Raw genomic sequence first — 24,253 nt, 5'->3', positions numbered from 1 at the left:
AATAATGTACACACAGACCTCCAGTCCAAGCAGTAAAAAGGAGGCAGTGAGCAGAATATACCAAACACTCCACTGGCAGACAGTGTCCTAGAAAACAGAGATATCTCCAACTACCACTGCTAGCAAACACTCCCCCTCACCCACTCCCCCCTCCTCAAGTGGGTCCATATCAATAGGGCTCTTCAGTACAGGCAAGTGCCAGTATCCAGTTTAGTGAGTGAGTGGGGTAATAGATGTGGGAGTGAGGAAGAGACGGGATCCCAAAGAAGGAGTTGAATGCAACTAACTTCTCATGTAATATTAATATGTTACACGTGTACAGTAATATTAATATGTTACACGTGTACAGTAATTACTAAATTAGGAAAGTGGGTAAGACTTTATTTGGATAGTTTGTAGAACATCTACAGATGGACTATCAGTAACATTTTAACTAAGCTTAATCCTAACCCCAAACGTAACACTTTAGCCTAACCCTTATTCTAAACCGTAACCTTAGCAAGCAGTTGCTTATCATCAGATTGTCTATCCAAGTAACCGGAAAGTGAAATTAAAATATGAGTAAAGATCTTGTGTAAGCAAACATAGTAGCCTTTGATTTCACTCCAGTAAATAGAGTACTTTCAGTTAAAGCCAACTCATTCTGAGTTTGTGCTTTGATTTCTGGCATTGACAGCGATACCATACTACTCACATCATCTTGCTACTCTCACTATTGATCGCTCTACAACTGTATTTTCTGACATCAGTCCAACTTCAATATGTTTTTCCCTCTTAAGCGGATCAACTCAAGCAGTCGCAGCCCCATCCACATGGTCGAAATCTTCCCCCTTCCCAGATTTACACAACTGGTTATGGAGTGCTCCATAGAGACCGTGAGCTCATAGAGGAAGGCCATTCTCAGAGCCAGTTCATTCTGAAGAATGCCCAGTATTCATCCATTCAGAAGGGCAGGGACTGAAGGTCATCAGAGCCTTGACGAAAAGGAATTTCTTCCCTCTCCCACTGTAACAAGTCTTCACTAAACTGAATGGTTGCACATTCCCTCTTGGATCTGTGTACTTCTCATCAGTCACTTTGTATCTGTTGATATCCTCTCGCCTATCCATCCTCGTCATATTTCTCTCTCTTGTGCCCGCTCTCCCTCTGACCAGTGCAGAGGGTATCTTGAGGAAAACTCCTCTCAGATTCAGTTCCAACATCAAAGACGTGCATACACTAATTAAAATAGCATACCACAGACTTGAGTTATGGACTGACGGACCTGTGCCAAGATGGGGCTTTCTGGAACGTGAATAAAATCGTATTACTTCACATGGATCTAACGTTCCCCTCTACCACTAGAAATATGTCCCACCCCCCAAAAAATTAAAAATAAAAACACGTTGCCAAAAATCTATTTTTTATTTTCAAGGTTTTTTGGACTAAAGTCATCCTATGAATGAATAGGGGACTTTCCAGACTGTTCCAGGCAGTGTGTCCAGCTAGCAGCAGCCTGCTGATTTGCTCTCTCGGTGGTGTGAAGGTCCGGTGTGTTCTCTCAGTTTGATCTGCCTGCTGCTAGAGGCTGGAGCTGCTGTTCAATATCTCAAAAAGGTTGTATTCGATCACAGCCTTTGTTCAATGTCCCCTCCTTTTGATTCCATTACTATCCTGTGTATAAAAGGTTTGCTATCAAATTGTCGTATTGCTCTGTTTGAAACCTCAGATAATTGTTAGCTACCAAGAGTCCAGAGAGATTAGTTCTTGTTGGTTAATGTGTCAGGGGTAGGAATGACCGTATGACATGGTGACTGTTCCCATGACAAGCCGCCCATAATAAAAAGAGATGATTATCATTTCAGAAGTTTCCATGTGAACGGCTTCAGAGAATAAAATGCTAAGTAGACATAAGACATGGATTTCAGCCATGTTTAGTATACAGTGCCTCCCCTCCTCTCAATCTACACACAATACCACATAATGACAAAGAAAAACGGGTTTAGAAATTTTTGCTAATTTATTAAAAATAAAACCGAAATATTACATTCACATAAGTATTCAGACCCTTTACTCAGTACTTCGTTGAAGCACCTTTGGCAGCGATTACAGCATCAAGTTTGATTGGGTAGGACACTACAAGCTCAGCCCACCTGTATTTGGGGAGTTTCTCCCATTCTTCTCTGCAGATCCTCTCAAGCTCTGTCAGGTTGGATGGGGAGCGTTGCTGCACAGCTATTTTCATGTCTCTACAGAGATGTACGATCGGGTTCAAGTTCGGGCTCTGGCTGGGCCACTCAAGGACATTCAGAGACATGTCCCAAACTCCACTCCTGCGTTGTCTATGTACTTTGGGGTCGTTGTCTTGTTGGAAGGTGAACCTTCATCCCAGTCTGTGGTCCTGAGCCCTCTGAAGCAGGTTTTCATCAAGAATCTCTACTTTGTTCCGTTCATCTTTCCCTCGATCCGGACTAGTCTCCCAGTCCCTGCCACTGAAAAACATCCCCACAGCATGATGCTGCCACCACCATGCTTCACCGTAGGGATGGCGCCAGGTTTCCTCCAGACGTGACACTTGGCATTCAGGTCAAAGAGCTCAATCTTGGTTTCATCAGACCAGAGAATCTTGTTTCTTATGGTTTTAGAGTCTTTAGTTGCCTTTTGGCAAACTCCAAGCGGGCTGTCATGTGCCTTTCACTGAGGAGTGGCTTCCGTCTGGCCACTCTACCATAAAGGCTGATTAGTGGAGTGCTGTAGATCTGGTTGTCCTTCTGGAAGGTTCTCCCATCTCCACAGAGGAACTCTAGAGCGCTGTCAGAGTGACCATCGGGTTCTTGGTCACCTCCCTGACCAAGGCCCTTCCTCCCCGATTGCTCAGTTTGGCCGGGCAGCCAGCTCTAGGAAGAGTCTTGGTGGTTCTAAACTTCTTCCATTTAAGAATGATGGAGGCCACGGTGTTCTTGGAAACCTTCAATGCTGCAGACATTTTTTGGTACCCTTCCCCAGATCTGTGCCTCAACACAATCCTGTCTCAGGGGCTTTACAATTTCTTCGACCTCATGGCTTGGTTTTTCCTCTGACATGCACTGTCAACTGTGGGACCTAATATAGACAGGTGTGCCTTTCCAAATCCTGTCCAATCAATTATATTTACCACAGGTGGACTCCAATCAAGTTGTAGAAACATCAAGGATGATCAACGGAAACACGATGCACCTGAGCTCAATTTCCAGTCTAATAGCAAAGGGCCTGAATACTTATGTAAATAAAGTATCTGTTTAAACATTTTAATACATGTCTAAAAACCTGTTTTCGCTTTGTAATTATGGGGTATTGTGTGTTGATTGCTGAGGAAATGTTTTTATTTAATCTATTTTAGAATAAGGCTGTGACGCAACAAAATGTGGAAAAAGTCAAGGGGTCAGAATACTTTCCAAATGGAGTGAGCAGCAGCGTTAGGGGTGAGCTCAAGCAAAGCCAGTGCACAGAGATGGCCAGCCACAGTAAAACAGATGATAAACTGTCAGTCAGAACATGGCAGGGATCTTGTCCACTGGAGGCTGCAGACTGCTAAAGCAGACATCAAAACAAGGCCTCGGTCTGATCTTCCAGGTACACGTCAGAGCTGCAGAGAGCCAAGAACTAGTCTGCTACTGCCACAGACTTCCTGCAGCCCTGCCTTCTCTGAGATGGAGGGTGGGAGGGAGAGAGAAATGGTAGAGAATGAGGGAAGACAGAAATAGACTGGTGGAATTAGCATAAATCTAGTTAAGGAGAAAGGGAGACAAAAATAATAGATTGAGTGGGTGAAAAGGGTCCAGGGGAAAAACAAGCAGAGCACAAGCCAACTAAACATTATTAGTGGGCTGCTTGGTGCTCTCCTCATATCACCCCCCCATCCCGGGCCCCTCACTAGAGGCAGGGGGTAGAAACTAGTCCAGAAATGAGGATGCTTGTAGCGGTGCATTTCTGCTGTACGTCCCCTCTGACACAGCTGTATCTTCAACACACAAAGAAACCATCTTAAGACACATACGGTTTACAGTGACGTCGTGTAGATATTCACAAAGCCACAGAAAAAAAGGTTGAAGACATTCAAATCAATAAGATTACTTATTATTTAAAAATATATATTTATGAGCTACAAACTGTTTAAAAGTTCCTAGCCATCCGATTTTAGGGTATTTGACAGACACAGTAGCTGTGACACTAGCCGTGTCTGTTAACTGTCATAACTAAATCATGGCTTAGTTCCGTCCCTCTGAGTGGTGTAACAGGCCCTCCAACACAGTTCTCTCTCAGTATCCATTGCTTTGAGCAGTGTCCCGAAACCGTTGCATTCAGCATTGTGAATACAGAGCTCCTTTTGGGGAATACCCAGCAGAAACTGTTTGTGGACGGTTCTGTGCATGTTACTGGATAAAAAATTAAAAAAGACCAATCAAATTTCATGAGGTAAGAAATTATTTTGGGCCAGCACCTAATATGGTCATGAGATCACACTGATGTACGTTTATTTTAATTTTCAGTGATTCAGCAGTGATCATAATTTCACATTTTATATGTGGTAAGAAAACTGCAATCCTACAGTACTTACTGAAAAATATTACTTAACAAGTCGGCCATCATTCACTATATGATTTAGCCTAGCACTATCCATTTATCTTATTCATTTCCTGGTTAAAATGAGTCAGGAGATGTTGATTGACAATTTGGAATATGATGCAATGTTCCTATTTTACTTACAGCAAGCAATACATGCTACTAGAACATTAGGCTTCTGAAAAACATAATTTGTATTTTTTATTGAACCTTTATTTAACTAGGCAAGTCAGTTAAGAACAAATTCTTATTTACAATGACGGCCTACTGGGGAACAGTGGGTTAACTGCCTTGTTCAGGGGCAGAATGACAGATTTTTACCTTGGGGATTCGATCCAGCAACCTTTCGATTACTGGCCCAATGCTCTAACCACTAGGCTACCTGATTCAACAAAGAGACAGAGTTGTCCGTCCAGTGGAGAGGATGACTCATGCCGAAGTCACTGAAGGTCCAGGGAGGCCCATCGGAGCACAATGGGACCTCAGTCATCCCCCTCCCTCACCCATCTACAGGAGACACGCACCGCCACGTTACCCGTGTTGCGGTGACCTCAGCTCATGATGTCACTTTCACGCTTATGGAGCTACTTCTATAATGACCATCTTGAGGCATGTCAAGTCTGATGACACTGTAGGTTTTAAGCATCAGGATGTTGTAATAGACTGGCTAGTCAGCATTTAAACTGGCATAACAAAATGGCTATTCTTCCTCATGTCCCATAACATTTTATGGCTAGGAACATCCCAGCAATAGAATCATGAGCTGTCCCACTGCCTCCCTCACGAACACACTTTAGGGAATGTATAAATTACCAGTTGTAATAAAGATCATCTATCTAACCTTTTTAAAAGTCCTCATCATTGAGGCCAAAACTCTCCACCAGAGTGGTGGCTGATCAACACTTCAGACCAGGACTGGTAACACGTCTATTGTGTTCCCTTTGGAGAGTTCTGCCCTGTCTGATCCAGGCCTAATTTTAGTAACATGATGGTCATGTCCTCCCCTCACAGTTAACATTCTAAATTGGGTGGGCTCGAGTTCAGGCCACACTTTTACCGAATAAGGAGCTTGGTGGGGGTCGGCCAACAAGCGTTCCGCTGCTCTCCTCTCGCCCCGTGACACAGGCGGAATGTCCTCTGGGAAGGGTCACGTTATGTCACGCCTCTCCTAGGCTGGACAAGCATGCAAACTGGGTGTGGCTGGGCTGGGATGACTGGGGCCGCTGGGACTGACTGGGCAGGGATGGCTGGGGCCGCTGGGACTGACTGGGCTGGGATGGCTGGAGTTGGGCTGGCTGATGTAAGGCTGTTACTTTGAAGGGAAGGGACTGATGCCGACTTGGCTAGGGCTAGGTTTGTGGTCAGAAGGATGAGTGTGGAGGAGTCCGGCCCAACAGGAAAGGAAATGCCTCACACCCTGCTGTGGCTCTGACTCATGTGAACGACATGGAGTGGAAACCTAACGTCTCCCAGACAGACAGGCCTACAGAGGTAGAGGACTTTAAACTTGCAACATGAACGTTTCTTTGGGACACTGACCAAGGGGTGGAGAGGGATAAGATTTAGCTCACTGAGTCATCAACAATGTGACCCATTACTCTCTCCAGGTTAAGAATAATAATACAAATATTAAGTCAGGTATGAATGAGTGAAACATGATTCAGGTAAAGTTGGAAGCAAATAAGACAGAAACCAGGGAAGGGAGAAAGACAGGCAGATGTGCAGGAGAAGTAAAGACGAAACAATTCCTGCTGATCTGTGTGACGGTTGTTTAAAGAGTGTGTTCCAACACAAACTCGGCCCTGGCCGGCTCACACCGAGGTCTGGGTGTACTGTGACGCTCCACCTCGACGCAAACAGACCCCAAACAGGTGCCTCAGACACACACTGCATTCCTCACCTTCCCCTACACACCTGTAAAATACCCCATTTAGCCTTCTACAATCTGATAGAGGCAACTTTAACACTAAATGCAGTGATTCCCCAAAAGACTACTGAAGTCCAGACCATTCTGAACAACCCCTTGGCTCCAGTATTATGCTATAGGTGTAAGTCAGTTCACATGGCAGCAAAGCCTGCACCATCGCCATATACCAACACCAGCCTCATTTGACATTTGAACTACACTAGGCATGGCTCGCTATCCCCCATTTTACCAGTGTAAAGCAGGATGTGAAACGTAAGCAGATGGGATCGAATTGGGTTACACTGCCTGCCCTCAGGGTAGATTCCCTACATTTCTGAGGTCCAGCACTCGAGCACCCTGTTAGCCAAGTTGATATACCAGAGAGCTAAATATATCAGAAGCAATGCCCATCTGTAAACTTGATTAAAACTGATCTATAAAAGTTGTATTTCTGTCCCAATTGTTGCCTGCCCTATCCCAACACATCCTGAACCTCTCCATGTTCCTCCTTTCTCCTCCATATTCTCGCTGCCCATCCATCCATCCATCTCATTCCTTGTCGTTCAAGTCAGTCTCACTTCCTGTCATTGATCTACAGGAGAAATGCCTCATTAACAGAGGGCTTCCTTGGGAGCAGAAGGATTAATACATCAACTTCTTAACAGGCACCAAGCCTTTCCTCTGAACAGAATGGCATGAGCACACAGCATGCTTACCATTCACCAATAGAGTTAAGTGTCCAGAACATTTAAACAAATGTGACTGTTGAAACTCAACAATATAAATAAAATATTTATCCGGTAAGACACTGAGTGTATAAAATATTAAGAACACTTGTTCTTTCCATGTATTGGACTGACCAGGTGAATCAAGGTGAAAGCCATTATCCCTTATTAAAATCAACTAAAAATCAGTGTAGATGAAGGGGAGGAGACAGTTTATAGAAGGATTTTTAAGCCTTGAGACATGAATTGTGTATCATTCAGAGGGTGAAGGGGCAAGACAAAAGTGCCTTTGAACCGGGAATGGTAGTAGGTGCCAGGCGCACCTGTTTGAGTCAAGAACTGCAACGCTGCTGGGTTTTTCACATGCAACAGTTTCAAGAATGGTCCACCACCACCCAGAGGACATCCAACGAACTTGACAACTGTGGGAAGCATTGGAGTCAACATGGGGAAGCATCCCTGTGGAAGGCTTGACACCTTGTAGAGTCCATGCACCGACAAATTGAGTCTGTTCGAAGGGGAAAAGGGGGTGCAACTCAATATTAGGAAGGTGTTGCTAATGTTTTGTACACTTAGTGTATATGGTCAGGTCTCTTGAAACAATCACTAATATAGTGCATTATAACATGTGGCAACCTGTCATTCAGGTGTTTCAGCCTAGATCAATGCTTTCTGTGGTGGTGGGGCAGCCTGCGGAAAACACGTAGTGTAGGTGTTGGTAATGTTCTCTGGTTGCACCATGATTATCTCTGTGTCTGTCCCTTGTGTGGACAGTACGTCACCGCCAAGTCTAAAGGGTAAACCTTGAAAATCCAAGCCCCTTGTGTGCTGCCATAGAGTTACATTAGAAGTGCCTATCCAAGAAGGCTCAAGGTCATTGGCCACAGATAAAATGACGTTTATATCCACATTAGCTTTGATTGGACTGTCAATATCATACTTTCAAAATCTTAGCTAGCAGTCATCATGAATCAAGTCGACAATCTACTGGCAAATCCTTTTAAATCCTTGTCATATCAAGAGAAATAATGAAAGAGAAATTATAGATAAAACGTATCGGTGCTCATCGGTTAAACATTACACGACAAGTTGGAAATTGGAAATTCAACAATGAGTGGTTTGGGTGGAATCAGTGACAGTGGCTAACTGCAAGCATTGCAAAGCAATCACTAGCCTGCTATTCAGTGGAGTTGCTGTGTGGTCCCAAATCTGGGATTAAGTGTCTCTTTTCCTAGTTTAAAAATGCTAAACATTCATGCTGTCAATTAAGCATGATTTGTGCCGTGCTCAAAACAACTGGAAACTTGGCATTGGGAAATCAGACTTCAGTGAGTTTAAGACAACTGTGAATTCCGGAAAAAACGAGCTCCGACTGGAAAATATGTTTTGAATGGTCATTCAACTCAGAATTGTAAGTCGGGAACTCGGGCCTCTTTCTAGAGCTACGACCTGAAGATCAATGACGTCATGATTGGACCTTGTTTTTTTCAGAGTTTCCAGTTGTCTTGAAAGCACCATAAATCCAGAGAATGAGAGAGATGACAAAATTTGCCCACGAATTTGCCCACGAAGAACCTTCCTGGACAACACTAAGAACAACCCATGTTCTGAATTCTGCCGATGTACATTTCAAAAGTGCCGAACAAATATTTATATAGACTACGTCCATCCTAGCTCGCTCATTAATGTCTTAATAGAAATTACGGATTGCCTCTTAGCCGCTCGTCATTCCCTTATGCCATAGTTTGTACATCTCAATTGTCAGTAGAAACCACATTTGTTTAAGCAAGTCAGCCATATCAACTCTGTTTTTTTTTTTTAAAGGCAGTAAATGAGGCTGAATGAACTGTAGCAGTGGTAAGGTGTTGGGAGTTGTGGCTTTGCTGGCATACATCCCACTTTTTTTTACCTCAACAAGATTTACATGTTTATAAAAAATTGCCACTTATTAGAACTAGGGGAAATGGGGATACCTAGTCAGTTGTACAACTGAATGCCTTCAACTGAAATGTGTCTTGCGCACTATTTAACCCAACCTCTCTGAATCAGAGGGCTGACCCCAATTAGTGGGTTGGGTCAACCAATATTTTTTAGTCGAGCAATAACAAATGAAATAAATATATGCACACACACACAATGCATTCGGGAAGTATTCAGACCCCTTGGCTTTTTCCACAGTTACATTACAGCCTTATTCTAAAATGGATTGAATGTTTTTTTCCTCCTCATGGATCTACACACAATAATGACAAAGAAAAGTTACTATTGACAAGTTACAAAAAAATATATATATCTCCACACATGCAGAGATCATCCGTTAACCTACTCTGCTTCTCAAAGACACAGCGGTTGAAACCAACAAAAACGCACAGTCGGACTCATCAGACCAAAGGACAGATTTCCACCAGTCTAATGTCCATTGCTCATGTTTCTTGGCCCAAACAAGTTTCTTCTTATTATTGGTGTCCTTTAGTAGTGTTTTCTTTGCAGCAATTCGACCAGGAAAGCTTGATTTCACAGTCTCCTCTGAACAGTTGATGAAATGTCTGTTACTTGATCTCCGTGAAGCATTTATTTGGGCTGCAATTTCTGAGGCTGGTAACTAATGAACTTATCCTCTGCCGCAGCGGTAACTCTGTCTTCCTTTCCCGTGGCGGTCCTCATGAGAGCCAGTGTCATCATAGCGCTTGATGGTTTTTGCGACTGCACTTGAAGAAACTTTTGAAGTTCTTCACATTTTCCACATTGACTGACCATGTCTTAACTTCTTTGGGGTAGGGGGCAGTATTTTGACGTCCGGATGAAATGTGTGCCCGTAGTAAACTGCCTGGTACTCAGGCCCAGAAGGTAGGATGTGCATATTATTAGTAGATTTGGATAGAAAACACAGAAGTTTCTAAAACTGTTTCAATGATGACTATGAGTATAACAGAATGGCAGGCAAAACCCTGAGAAAAAAAATCCAACCAGGAAGTGGGAAATCTGAGGTTTGTAGTTTTTCAAGTGATTGCCTATCTAATATAGTGTAAATGGGGTAATTTTGCACTTCCTATGTCTTCCACTAGATGTCAACAGTCTTTAGAACGTTGTTTCATGCTTCTACTGTGAATGGGGAGAGAATAAGAGCTGATTGTATCAGGTGTCTGAGAAAATGACATGAGCTCAATCAGGCGCGCGCCCGTGAGAGTTAGGTGTGTTCCTTTTCATTTCTGAAGACAATGGAATTGTCCGGTTGGAATATTATTTAAGATTTATGATAAAAACATCCTAAAGATTGATTCTGTACATCGTTTGACATGTTTCTACAAACTGTAATAGAACTTTGACTGAACTTACTGCATTTGGATTACTCGACTGAACGCGCGAACAAAAAGGAGGTATTTGGACATAAATATGGACTTTATCGAAACAAGACAAACATTTGTGGAACTGGGATTCCTGGGAGTGCATTACGATGAAGATCAAAAGGTAAGTGAATATTTATAATGCCATTTCTGTCTTTTGTTGGCTCCGCAAGATGGCGGGTTTCTATATGGGTTGTTGTTGCTGAACGCTGTATTCAGATTTGCAAAGTGTGCTTTCGCCGTAAAACTTTTTTGAAATCTGACACAGCGGTTGCATTAAGGAGAAGTGTATCTTTAATTCTATGCATAACAGTTGTATATTTTATCAACGTTTATGATGAGTATTTCTGTAAATTGATGTGCTCATTCACCGGTAGTTTTGGAGGCAAAACATTTCACGCCAATGTAAAATGGGGTTTTTGGATATAAATATTAACTTTATCGAGCAAAACATGCATGTATTGTGTAACATGAAGTCCTATGAGTGCCATCTGATGAAGATCAAAGGTTAGTGGTGAATTTTTGCTGTATTTCTGGTTTTTGTGACGCCTCTCCTTGCTTGGAAAATGGCTGTGTGGTTTTTGTCTAGGTGCTGTCCTAACATAATCTAATGCTATGCTTTCGCCGTAAAGCCTTTTTGAAATCGGACACTGTGGTTGGATTAACGAGAAGTTTATTTAAAATGGTGTATAATACTTGTATGTGTGAGAAATTTGAATTATGAGATTTGTTGTTTTGAATTTGGTGCTCTGCTATTTCACTGGCTGTTGGCGAGTGGGACGGTAGCATCCCACATACCCCAGAGAGGTTAAAGTAACGGACTGTCATTTCTCTTTGCTTATTTGAGCTGTTCATGCCATAATATGAACTTGGTCTATCTTCTGTATACCACCCCCACCTTGTCACAACACAACTGATTGGCTCAAACACATTAAAAAGGAAAGAAATTCCACAAATTAACTTAATGCACACCTGTTAATTGAAATGCATTCCAGGTGACTACCTCATGAAGCTGGTTGAGAGAATACCAAGAGTGTGCAAAGCTGTCATCAAGGCAAAGGGTGGCTATTTGAATATAAAATATATTTTTGTTTAACACTTTTTGGTTACTACATGATTCCATGTGTTATTTCATAGTTGATGTCTTCACTATTATTCTACAATGTCGACAATAGTAAAAATAAAGAAAAACCCTGGAAGGTGTTCTAAAACTTTTGACTAGTAGTGTAGCTATGTGCCCATTTGGGGATCTGATAGTATTTCTGATTGGCTTATCGCACCACCACCTGTGGAGCTTCTCAAAGTAAACGTTATCTTCACTTCAAACAGCAAGCAAAGACAGTTTTTACATCCATTGAGAATTAAAATAATCTCAATGCATTTGAAAAATGTTCAAGCGCTCTCCCTTTCGATAACCACTCAGCGTGAAAGTGGAAAATGTCATGCTTGACTTGGACCGAAATAGGTTCCGGTACTCATTTTGGGTGCTGTTACATATTTTAGGTGCAGGACAATAATTTTGAGGTAATATTCTACAAGAGGAACAGGAGCACAAGCACTAGAAAATGAGGTGCTGGTACTCTGCTCCGGTGAGCTCCTGCCCAAGTCAAGCGCTGCTTCGTATCCCTTGCGCAAATAGCTTACAGCTGTGTCTTGTCCCAAGCTCACTGGCATGGGAAACTGTAAGCCCAGAATTTGTTATCCAATGTTGCAAGTTCGCTAGGCAAGGTTGGGCTGGACCAAGAAGTTAAAAGTGGATACAATGTTTCAAATTCCTTGCAGACAGGCCATGTGCAGCCAATGTGACTTATAGGATATAAAACATTTATTTAAAATCAGGATATTTTCTACTTGCAGGCTGCAATGTTTTTAATTTGTTTGCTTTATGTAGGCTATTTTTACATAGTTGGCAATAGAAGTTAATAAAAATAGATACCTAAAAAGTAACTACATGACAATGATTGAGATATGAAGACATTCTTAGAAATGTGCATATGAAAACCTTAACTGACACGCAGATCGGTAGAAATGGTAAGATAAATGGTCATTCCACATGAAAGGGTGCCGACTCCTTGTGTAGACTATTACCTGCAACTTCAGGAGGGTGATGGCAGAATCTGCCAAAGCCAGCAGGAGGAGTATAGTTGGCTAAGGTTAAGGTTTTTCCTCTTCAGGTTATGTAGATTTCTAGCGCCCTCAAGGCATTTTTCTTATTTCATCAAACCATAAGCTCAATGCATATAGTTGATTTTATTTTAAAAACATGGGGAGTGTCTATACCAAAAAAAATACATGTTCACATTTTTCAAAAGAACAGACTACTTTCGGTTGACAAAGATAGTTTTTTGTTGTTGGGGAGAGCCAGATTATAATACCCCCCTCATCTTGTGTTACATTGCTGTGTCCATTTGGCCGAGGCCCAGTCCTAACAGTTTTTAATGATGAAGCATTCTCACAGCTACAGTACTGCACAACAGACCAGTTACAGACCATTAATCTTTGTCCCCCAACTCATGATGCTGACTGAAGCATAATAGTGCTTGGAGAGAATAAACTGCTATATTGATTTTACTATAAAAAAATAAAAATGGGCTACTCAATTGCCTTTGTGCCACTCAGGGGAGAAGGAATGTGTTATACTTAAAGTAATTATGCAAACAAGTGGCAAATTGAGATTGACATGTAAAATGCCATCAGCTGAAGTCAAGTTGATACGGGTATATATATATATATATATACACTTGTGACACAAGTTAAAGTTACTGCAGGGACACAAACAACGCATTGATGGTTAACCCAGAGCGTGTAAACTGTGGATCTTGCATTTTTAGACAATTACAACAGAAAGGCATGACTAAGCAGAGGCAAAAGAGGACCGAGTTGCCAAGACATCAAGAAAAGTAAACATATCCTGTTTTTGCCCATGTTCAAGCTGTTCCTAATAATTCTCATACCAAACTATTATTATCCTATGATGGCATATCTCACATGACATGGAGTCACACAGCCAGACAGTACAGGGAGGGAAGTGTAGGACGTGAGCAGCTCTTTTCGTGATGTCTCTCTGGCCTGAGACTGAGGGAGAAGTGTGTTGACCTTTAGGATTTTGTCCTGGGTGGACATCCCTGCGAGGGGTTCTTTAAAAACCAGTGACTGGTACATAATTGGGCTCTGTCGCCATAGTTTCCATGTGATTCTCTCCGAGTAACACAAAAATACAGACGGACCCCCTCCCAGCCACGGGACATAAGAATGGATTACTTTCGATGTTTATTGGCACAGATTTCATCCATGGAAATAGAATCCATGGATTCTATGCCTTCCTCATTGGTAGGAGCTGGAGGTGTGCCTTTATCCCAGCCTTGGCACACTTGCTGGCAGAGAGACAGCATACAAACTAAAGATGAAAGCATGTCCTTTCGGAGTTATCTGTATTGCTTCCTGTTCCATACAGTAATTTAGCATGATCTTGGGGTGCTGGGTCATTGTGCATATCGATGAGCGATGCCCTAAGTCTTATGGTAATATGGGTCATCAAGGAAAGATTACCACACTTCCTGTCCAGTGCTGGAGGGTCAAACCAAAGTGATTAGTGCATATGATGAACAGTGCTCTCCTAAAAGGAACTTCATAATAATCACTTAGTCATTACTCTAGCACCATCTGTCACAGCGTTCAAAGAAAACCTTTACAGCCTACAATGCCTCCACCCGGAACGTTTAGTCAGTTTAATTAAATTAGCTAGTGGGTGATTCTTCACAAAACAAGACCATGTTTTTGGCATATCATAAGTTCTAGAGTGGGATCTCTGCTAGTTTGAGTTATGATCCAATTTGTAAGCATTTCCAACAGAGTGAATGTGAAAATGGATTCAAAATGATCACTGCTGATAATTCGCAATACGCGCAATAATGCAAGTAAAAAGGCTGTGAATGGTTAAATTGCCTACTATGCCAATTTCTCTGTACACAATGGTTCATAACTTGAAAACTAGCAGAGATGCCACATTGGAATGTTGATATACACCCACAGAGCAGGGATGGGCAACTTGTGGCCCATGCCCCCATTTTGTAGGCCTGCCATCTGGGTTTCAACTTACTGTTGAGAGTTAGAATAGAATAGACAAAAGTGCAATTTCAAAATGAAGTTGTGTATCAGCAGTTTCTCTTGTTATGTCAGTCACTAACCACATTTCCATCCAGTTATGTGAGTAAAGTCATAACGGGAAAAAAAAAATGGAAACAGGAAGTTTTGGTACAATTTTATAAAATGCCGACAGATCATTTGTTTGTTTGACATAGGATTTTTTTGTGTCGGTGAAAATAAGTATGCGAAAAATGGCGGCGGAAACACAATTAAGCGCAAATATTGATATAACCATCATATTGAAGTAAACTTAAGAGTCACACGATATTACTGTATGTTGTGTGGTCCTCCCACTGCGACTCCGAAAACCACGCAATTTATTGGGCTACAGATTGAATAAATGCTGAACTTCACAGGATGGTGAAAGTGCAAGGTGATGAGCTTGATGCTCCTTTCCAATAAATATCGACGGTCTTATTCTGGTGACATGATGAGCGATGTTTGACTGCCGTTTGACAAATTAAAAAAAATCTCATGTAGACTAGCCTACCCACACAATATCTGCAAGCTGTTGGCTAGCGCGCATATCGCAAATGTGCCTACCAGAATAGGCACATTCGCGATACAACGCAACAGTTTGTGACAAAACTATTGGTCGAGTTGAAAATCCGACTCTAGTATTGGTAGAGTTGAAAACTGTCGCCAATTGGAAGGAAACCTAGCTACTAACAGTCAATCAATTAGCCATGTCAGCTAACAATTTTGATTGTTAAGTTAATCTAGCCAGTTACCATGGCCGAATACCGGCCGGGCACGCAGGGTTTTGATTTTGTTAGTCACTCTCACTCAGATATATTAACAATGCATATGGCATGGCAAATGGTATAAAATTGCGGGAAACTAGTTTTAAAACTGCAAATAAGTATCTCCACCCCACGGCAAAATGGATAGAATTGCAGCACCCCCTGATAAATAAAAATAATAAAACTGTATTGCTCCTGTGAGCAGACAAAAATTCTCCTCTTTACTGATTGAGAGACCGAGGCGAACCAAACACCCACATGGACAGCCATACACGGTACCCGAGGACAGCCCACCAGCCAGGCACCAGCCAGGCACCAGCCAGCCAGGCTACAATTGCAGGGGCTCAAGGGTTGATTTTACATCAGGTTAATTCTGCAATTCCACTTTAATAAAACCTCAAGGCCTGAACTCACCGGAACAACTCACCTCTACAATCAAAACTGTTTCCATAGAAACCTTGTAAGACAACAGTACACACTGCAGCAGGTAGATTTAAAGCAGGCAATAACCTCATATCACCACAATCTAGGTGGGTCAGCTAGTTTCAAAAGGCACTAAAGTCTCTCCCCTCAGACGCTAGCAGGACGATGAACGGGGATCAGGAGCCACTAGGCCAGTCCATGCAGAGAGCACACAGTGAGCCTTATCAGCTGTTCCCAGTGGCCACCGTTTGTGTGGTGCCTATGGCAACGTGCAAGCCTGCCTCATTGCCTAAGACGTCTGCCCGTGTTTAAAGCAGCAGAGCGGGAACAATGATGGACATCCTGGAGCATCAATAATGGGTGAGTTGCATGTCTGCCTCTACACAGAGCAATGGATAGGATGTAGGGAGAGAATGTGCCACCTATCAAAGTCTCCCTTGCTGTGTGCACACGCTGACAGAAACAAACATGGACAATGGGGGACGATCTTGTGTACACTAGCACACATACCACAAGAGAGGGTTGGGCTGGGAAGCGGTTGTAGCAACATAAAGTCACCTGGGATGATGTAACTGCTCCTGTATGCAGCGAGGGATGGCTGACTGAGGTAGCTAGCTAGCACTAACACCTCCCTGTTAGTGATGCGCAGGTTGACTCATAACACGCAGTACTCATGGTTATGTCCTCGAAGCGGGCTGGCTTAGGGTCAATCGCCAAATGCTTTTGGGAATGGGCAGATAAAGTTCATGTCTATCCACTGACACAAAAATATCCACTGGCAAAAAGGACAATGTCAAAGTTTAATTCAATAAGAGAAAAGCTGCAAAATAAGTTAAATACAGAACAGATTAAACAAATTCGACAGTCACGAGACAGGGACTTCAAATGGGCCTATGGCAGAACAGAGCCACATGTGTCTAGATCACACTGTCAGCATCATAACCAGTGATGATCATAATCACCAGTGAAATACTGCTCAGAGGGGGGCAGTGAGTTTACGTCACCAATAAAGCTTGGTTTCAGGATCAAGGCCTCGTGTAAGTTTGTTTCCTAATTTAATACAGGCCCCCAACCCCCCTCACCCCACTGGGGTTCCACCACCTCACCCTGTTTTCCCCTCTCCTACTCTGCCAAGCAACAGGCAGAAGAAAATAAAAAAAGATTCCCTGATCACAAACAGGATTGATGGGAGTCAATAGGTGGCTCAAAATGCATACTACTGTGCTCCAAGCACCCAAATTGGAGCACGTGAGAGTCCAAATCAAAGTATGCGAAATGGAGCACAGAGGGCACGTATCAAATGTGTAACTCCATTTGTACATATTTTGAAGCATGCATCGATGCATACTTTCCACACTTTCCAAAATGATGCAAATTCTCTTGAAATCAACGGTGGCCATTGCTTGAGCTGAAGCGAGAGAAAATATACTCAGACTTGAGAATGAAATGTTGCCTATTCACATCTCATATGTTGCATGAGTACAATATTTTATCCTACATTAATAAATACATGCCGTGTTAATTTTGTCATGGTTCCCTGCCTACAATACTCATTGTAGGTCGTAAGCCCCATAGTAAGATAATAGAGCTAACTGGCTAGCTACTACTGTTAACTAGCCAGATGGGCACAAAGAATTTGTTAGCTAGCTACCCACCCACGAAGAATTGACATCTACCTTGGATAACATTGGTTTTAGGTCATTTTTGCCTGTTACTAGCTGGTTAGCTTCATTATTACTATTCACATATACAGTAGCTAGCTGATAGTTATGAAGTAAAACTTTTGCTTTGTGTATATCTTGTTTAGTCTCTATTGGTGCCATTGTCGTGGCTGGAATACGGTTCAGTGAATGGGGAGATGCAGCGTGAGGTAATACAGTAGGGGGAGTGTGAGGGCTTCTCAAATGTAATGTTTTATGCGTTCTCCACACCCTTGTCCTAACAAGCAAGCTAACAAGCTGGCTCCCGAGTGGTGCAGCAGTCTAAGGCACTACATCTCAGTGCTAGAGACGTCATTATAGACCTTGGTTCGATCCCGGGCTGTATCACAACAAGCAGCGATCGAGTGTACCATAGGGCGGCGCACAATTGGCCCAGCGTCTTCCTGGTTAGGGGAGGGAGGGTTTGGCCGGGGTAGGCCGTCATTGTAAAATAAGAATATGCTCTTAACTGACTTGCCTAGTTAAATAAAGTTTAAATAAAAAATAAAAACAATGTACTCAAGAGAACATCCTTGGAGAATGCACTTGGAGCATGAGAGTGAGGAGCAGGTACAGTGGGGGAAAAAAGTATTTGATCCCCTGCTGATTTTGTACATCTGCCCACTGACAAAGAAAGGATCAGTCTATAACTTTAAAATGGTAGGTTTATTTGAACAGTGAGAGAAAACAACAACAAAATCCAGAAAAATGCATGTCAGAAATGTTATAAATGTATTTGCATTTTAATGAGGGAAATAAGCATTTGACCCCCTCTCAATCAGAAAGATTTCTGGCTCCCAGGTGTCTTTTATACAGGTAACGAGCTGAGATTAGGAGCACACTCTTAAAGGGAGTGCTCCTAACCGCAGCTTGTTACCTGTAAAAAAGACACCTGTCCACAGAAGCAATCAATCAGATTCCAAACTCTCCACCATGGCCAAGACCAAAGAGCTCTCCAAGGATGTCAGGGACAAGATTGTAGACCTACACAAGGCTGGAATGGGCTACAAGACCATCGACAAGCTGCTTGGCGAGAAGGTGACAACATTTGGTGCGATTATTCGCAAATGGAAGAAACAAAAGAACTCGGCCTGGGGCTCCCTGCAAGATCTCACCTCGTGGAGTTGCAATGATCATGAGAACGGTGAGGAATCAGCCCAGAACTACACGGGAGGATCTTGTCAATGATCTCAAGGCAGCTGGGACCATAGTCACCAAGAAAACAATTGGTAACACACTACACCGTGAAGGACTGAAATCCTCCAGCGCCCGCAAGGTCCCCCTGCTCAAGAATACATATACATGCCCGTCTGAAGTTTGCCAATGAACATCTGAATGACTCAGAGGACAACTGGTGAAAGTGTTGTGGTCAGATGAGACCAAAATGGAGCTCTTTGACATCAACTTGCCGTGTTTGGAGGAGGAGGAATGCTGCCTATGACCCCAAGAACACCATCTCCACCGTCAAACATGGAGGTGGAAACATTATGCTTTGGGGGTGGTTTTATGCTACGGGGACAGGATAACTTCACCGCATCAAAGGGACGATGGACGGGGCCATGTACCGTCAAATCTTGGGTGAGAACCTCCTTCCTTCAGCCAGGGCATTGAAAATGGGTCGTGGATGGGTATTCCAGCATGACAATGACCCAAAACACACGGCCAAGGCAACAAAGGAGTGGCTCAAGAAGAAGCACATTAAGGTCCTGGAGTGGCCTAGCCAGTCTCCAGACCTTAATCTCATAGAATATCTGTGGAGGGAGCTGAAGGTTCGAGTTGCCAAACGTCAGCCTCGAAACCTTAATGACTTGGAGAAGATCTGCAAAGAGGAGTGGGACAAAATCCCTCCTGAGATGTGTGCAAACCTGGTGGCCAACTACAAGAAACGTCTGACCTCTGATTGCCAACAAGGGTTTTGCCACCAAGTACTAAGTCATGTTTTGCAGAGGGATCAAATACTGATTTCCCTCATTAAAATGCAAATAATTTTATAACATTCTTGGCATGCGTTTTTCTGGATTTTTTTGTTGTTATTCTGTCTCTCACTGTTCAAATAAACCTACTATTAAAATGATAGACTGATCATTTCTTTGTAGTGGGCAAACGTACAAAATCAGCACCACCTCGGCAAGACGGAGCTGCTTTTCCTCCCGGGGAAGGACTGCCCGTTCCATGATCTCGCCATCACGGTTGACAACTCCATTGTGTCCTCCTCCCAGAGTGCTAAGAACCTTGGCGTGACCCTGGACAACACCCTGTCATTCTCCACTAACATCAAGGCGGTGACCCGATCCTGTAGGTTCATGCTCTACAATATTCGCAGAGTACGACCCTGCCTCACACAGGAAGCGGCGCAGGTCCTAATCCAGGCACTTGTCATCTCCCGTCTGGATTACTGCAACTCGCTGTTGGCTGGGCTCCCTGCCTGTGCCATTAAACCCCTACAACTCATCCAGAACGCCGCAGCCCGTCTGGTGTTCAACCTTCCCAAGTTCTCTCACGTCACCCCGCTCCTCCGCTCTCTCCACTGGATTCCAGTTGAAGCTCGCATCCGCTACAAGACCATGGTGCTTGCCTACGGAGCCGTGAGGGGAACGGCACCTCCGTACCTTCAGGCTCTGATCAGTCCCTACACCCAAACGAGGGCACTGCGCTCATCCACCTCTGGCCTGCTGGCCCCCCTACCTCTGAGGAAGCACAGTTCCCGCTCAGCCCAGTCAAAACTGTTCGCTGCTCTGGCACCCCTATGGTGGAACAAGCTCCCTCACGACGCCAGGACAGCAGAGTCAATCACCACCTTCCGGAGACACCTGAAACCCCACCTCTTTAAGGAATACCTGGGATAGGATAAAGTAATCCTTCTAACCCCCCCCTAAAAGATTTAGATGCACTATTGTAAAGTGGTTGTTCCACTGGATATCATAAGGTGAATGCACCAATTTGTAAGTCGCTCTGGATAAGAGCGTCTGCTAAATGACTTCAATGTAAATGTAAATGGATCAAATACTTTTTCCCCCCCACTGTAGTATGCACATTGAGAAACACCCTATAAAACATTAAAGTCCCATTCCAGGTCAGATATCAGCCTGTGATATCCCAAACTTTCTGGTGCATAATATACCTTTTTCAATTGAGTAACTTTACAATATTGAAATGCAAGGTCAAAGAGCTAGCTATAGCTTCCTTACAGACACCATCACTACAACAAAGCTGTATTACTTCATCCCCAATACATGCCAAATAAAGGGGAGGGATCCTCACTTTGGCAGACTTGGAGAGGGAGAAAAAGGAAACATTTGAGTCTGGAAGCCAAATACTTCTGAGTCTTTTCTGTGAAATTGCCAAGCTATTGAGTCACCGATTTCTTATAAACTTGAGGTTTCATTGCAGTTATTTGCACCACACCCCTACCATTATCAGCCTAAACAGGACAAAAAGGCCAGTAATTGTAAATATATTACAACTCTCTCCAATTGACATATCAAAAGTGTTTCTTCCATCTCCTTCCAAACCTTACAGATATCCCCTTTTTGACAGGCTGGAAATATTGTATTTCAATCGGGCGGCTACATTGTTTCGACCAGCGTGCGATCACCCGGTGGCGGTGCTACCCTGTATCGTTTCGATAGAGTGAATGCTACAATGTTGCGCTGGTTAATAAGCTATCGTTAATCTTTACATGTATAATTCACGCTTAGTTTCTTTACATAAAAATCGAGGCACACTTAAAAAAGGAGGATGGATGCTCTTTCTCCTCAAGATGATGGGAAGAGCACAGAGCCGCGGTATCCGCCCTACACGTCTGACATAAACCCACATGGCCACACTTTGGGAGGGTCTCAAAAACTAACCTATACTCGAATTGTTAATATCGTTAAACGTTCGGGAAAACTGATCACCTACGCAATTTGAAAGACGAGTTGACTTCTGTATGCGCAGTACTTCAAGAAACAGTTTATGAAAGCAAATGGCAACAATATAATACAACCAAATGGTACATCAATAACGACAGCACACGTATTCACTGTCCTATGCACTCCAAGAAAGAAAAGTAGCTTATATGTTTACTTTATACCGGTACCTCTCAAAAAACATGCCCGACTACATGCATTTGTTAATTTAGGCCTAATATCTACGTTAAATTATTATTTAGACAAATACATTCAAGAACAAACTTTTCCCAATGCGACAGACAGCCTGCTGGAGAATCTATTCTGGAACGTACCTTCACAAAGAGCTCGATAACGGGCTCGTTATCCGCCTTGATTCCATTCTGGGGTACCGACAAAGACATTATGAACTAAACTTTATAAACTTTTCCAAACGAAATAGTCTTTCCCCACCAAATGGGTATCTTCAGCCTAATCGCTCTTCTTTGCCACCCCCTTTCCACGGAGTATTCGGATAACCGATTTTCCTAGGCTGGTGCCTCGCTGCAATTGTCACACAAGAGTGGTGGGAGGAGAAAATCAAGCACAAAGATGGCAAGAGCAGTGTGCTATTGGTGCAGCCCGTCCACAAAACTAGATGTTGCAGAACAGCTCCCTTTGACTCTTCGGTATCTCTACGGGATTTCCGTGCACAACAAATGATTGTCGTTTATCAAACTGTTGCACGCAACATAATCATTGATAAATCAGAGGCACACTATATTTCTGCCCTCGTGAATGACCGTTACAACCCCGCCTGGAAAACGCCCTCCAGTCACCTTTTATGGTAACAAAAACGCCCTCATTTACTGTAGGATTTGTAGATGTTGGAACTGGGCCATGATCGTTTCTAAAAGAAAGCACAATAGCAAAATGTTTTACTTTTCTGTAGAGGTGTGGGCAGAATGTATAAAAACTTTTCAGTGACTTAAAAAAAAGTGCATGCATATAGCCAGTTCCAAACACTGGCCGCACATTTTGGTATTGGTATTTTTTTGGTATTGGTATTTTTTTGGTATTTTATTAGGATCCCCATTAGCTGTTACAAAAGCAGCAGCTACTCTTCCTGGGGTAAACACAAAACATTACATACTACAGAACATTAATAGACAAGAACAGCTCAAGGACAGAACTACATCAATAAAACAAATTAAAACTGTGGGAAGGAAGCATTAGAGTCAACATGGGCCAGCATTCCAGTGGAACGCTTTCAACACCTTGTAGAGTCCATGCCCCGACAAATTGTGGCTGTTTTGAGTGCAAAAAGGGGAGGTGCAACTCAATATTAGAAAGTTGTTACTAATATTTTGTACACATTGTATAGTAAAATAAAAAATATATATAGGCGATATGCTGCTATGTGATCTCCTTACCAATGGCAAAGGCATCTGTTTAATCATTAGGCCTACGGTGTTTTATTAGCCTACTATTATTATAATTCCAGTTCATCAAACACCTCATGTCCCCACTTTTTTTTGCAATACAGTTGATCAACTAGAAGTTGTGCGTACTGTGTAGGCATGGTCTGAGATTTGGTTGGATATATGCACACTTTCCCTTCAAACAGAACACATTACCTAATGACCTCCAGGTCTTGAGATTAGGCTCTTGAATTGAATATGCATAAAATATCAGTGCAATGGACATAGTGCTGTCCATTATTCACAATATTTATATTTAAAGTCAATACAGTCTAACTGCAGCCAATCTCTCATGCCGATCATCTCTCAGGCAGGCCCATCTCCAATACCAGGACCCCTCAATGATTTGATTATACTACCACCTACTGGTGGGACGAGTTTTCAGTGTTGAATGAAAATGGCAGAATGAATGTGTAGCATAGTATTACCAAATATTTTTTTAATATTTTTTTTAATCTCGTTCTATCTGTGGTATTACACTTTTGCAGGGATCGTAATGCTTGTGTTTAACTGACACTTTGATATTCTGGATTTCCCCTGATTGTCTATGCGATGAAAATGTGGGTCAAAAGGGAAATCAAAGTATTTATTTTTCATTTAAACTATCATTGTAGTATAATTCATGTGCAACGTTTTAGCTTGACATGTATATGTAATCTGTTGTGTTGGATAGCAGATGTAACACGAACAGAACCGCAGAGCTAGGGTCCTAGCTAGCCACTTCCTTCGCCGTAACTTTAACAGGACCGTGGGAAAACAGTGCTCGCCAAGCGACACACTATGTACGGGTCATATCGTGAGTTGTCCGTTTGGACGCTATCCTCTCTGTGGTAAACAGAAGAAAAAATACTCTTCTCCTTGTGTTAGGCCCGTCGCGCCCTCTGCGGGGTTGAACGAAACCGTTTTTCAGGGGAAGGAGAGTCTTCTGCTTTTGTACATTAACCAGGCGACAGTCGATCTTAACTCCTCCACATGTAATGGATTGGTTGAACAGTGCAGAAGATAAATTGGCCTGAGGTTCTCTTTTCATGACCAGAAATAAGGACACGCCGCTCTGGCGTTTTGTTTAGGCCTGGTACATTAGGTTAGCCTGGAAGTGACGGCCCTGGCATTGGAGGAGCCTGCCTGAGAGATGATGGGCCTGAGACGTCTAAACTCATCCAGCCAGTAGGTGGCAGTATAGAAGGACCTGAGATATATCTCCAGTTAGAATCCTCTCAGAAATGGCCAGTGACGTGACATTTTATTGATAACCTATAAGAGACTGGGTAGCTGGCTCAAGTCCCCCTGGCAGCAATGCTGGTGTAGCAGCAGCTTGCTCAATGTCCTCACACT

At 42.9% G+C, this 24,253-nt stretch overlaps 1 protein-coding gene across 1 annotated transcript in view; it reads right to left on the bottom strand.

Annotated features, from left to right (window-relative positions):
- LOC106610816 (chloride intracellular channel protein 4) overlaps positions 1–22,243 on the bottom strand; it is a 31,474-nt gene extending 9,231 nt beyond the window's left edge. The window contains exon 1 of the mRNA XM_014210424.2: positions 21,794–22,243. Coding sequence (XP_014065899.1) covers positions 21,794–21,862 — 69 coding nt within the window. The 5' untranslated portion in view covers positions 21,863–22,243. The remainder of the gene's footprint in view (positions 1–21,793) is intronic.
- Between the last annotated feature and the right edge of the window lie 2,010 nt (positions 22,244–24,253).

The sequence above is a fragment of the Salmo salar genome, chromosome ssa09, assembly GCF_905237065.1.
Source record: "Salmo salar chromosome ssa09, Ssal_v3.1, whole genome shotgun sequence".
NCBI classification, from domain to species: Eukaryota; Metazoa; Chordata; class Actinopteri; order Salmoniformes; family Salmonidae; genus Salmo; species Salmo salar.
Note: the sequence above shows the minus strand (reverse complement) of the source record. Positions and strands in the feature narration are given on the sequence as shown.